The 999-nt window shown below is 57.1% G+C and overlaps 1 protein-coding gene across 4 annotated transcripts in view; it reads right to left on the minus strand.

Annotated features, from left to right (window-relative positions):
* Tsks (testis specific serine kinase substrate) overlaps positions 1 to 999 on the minus strand; it is an 11,106-nt gene that overhangs the window by 8,381 nt on the left and 1,726 nt on the right. For all 4 annotated transcript variants that reach the window (XM_010640702.3, XM_010640704.3, XM_010640705.3 and 1 more), the window contains exon 2: positions 769 to 997. In XM_010640702.3, coding sequence (XP_010639004.1) covers positions 769 to 997 — 229 coding nt within the window. The remainder of the gene's footprint in view (positions 1 to 768; positions 998 to 999) is intronic.

Raw genomic sequence — 999 nt, forward strand, 5'->3', positions numbered from 1 at the left:
TCCCCTTCCTCTCTCTCTCTCTCTCTCTCTCTCTTTCTCTCTCTCTTTCTCTCTCTCTCTCTTCATCTTTAAACTAGTTATTATACCAGGTCCCTTCTAGAGTTTCTAAGAAGGGAAAATGAGACTTCTCCATGGAGATGCAGCCCCTGGCACACAGTGGGAGCTTAGTAAATGGGGAGAGAGCCTAACTCCCAAGTTGCTCCTCCCTCTCCCCTGAACCTGCACTGGCTCCCCATTACCCCGGAACACCCACTTCTCTCAGCCTGTGTGGCCAGCACCCTCCTCCTCCAGGCTCATCTCATAAACCAAACTGCAGCCAAAGTTCTGAGCTGAAGTCTCCTCTTTCTTTCCTGGGCTATCTTTAGGCCTGTGCATTCCTACATGCTGTCCCTGGTACTTGGGACACTTGCCCTGTCTTCTCACTGGGACATCACCTTGGCTTCAAGATCCAGCAGGCAGTGGGTGGCCAAGACCTCTCTCTCCATGGTTCCCACAGTGATCCTACTTGTCCCATCAGGGTGTCGCCACCCCCAGCCCCCACCAGCTTGGCTCTGCTACTTTGTTTCGTTTTGAAATGAGGTCTCACTAGGTAGCCCATGCTAGCCTTGAACTCTTGGTGATTTTCCTGCCTCAGCCTCCCAGAGTGCTGGCAGACTGGTGTGGACCACCACGCTGGGCTCACACAGGGACATTTAGAACTTTCTCATTCCCAAACCCACACCCTCCCTGTCCCTCCTGCGGACGTGCCTGTCCCCCGGAGCCCCTCACCAGAAGTTCCTTGATGTCCGGGTCATCCACAGCCCAGGGCAGGACGGGGGAGGACAGGGGCCCGGGCAGCGCCAGGGAGCCGCTGTCTTCCGTGATGGAGTCGGTGCCCGAGGAGTCCGAAGGCTCCACCGCGGCGGCCAGGTTCAGCAAGGACACGTTGGTGCAGCCCGAGGACCGTCTGAGGTTGAGACACCAGTGCACCGGCTCTTGTGGCGTCCACGGCTCCACACT

This window comes from Fukomys damarensis, unplaced genomic scaffold (assembly GCF_012274545.1).
Source record: "Fukomys damarensis isolate Sample0158 unplaced genomic scaffold, DMR_v1.0_HiC HiC_scaffold_19, whole genome shotgun sequence".
Classification (NCBI taxonomy): domain Eukaryota; kingdom Metazoa; phylum Chordata; class Mammalia; order Rodentia; family Bathyergidae; genus Fukomys; species Fukomys damarensis.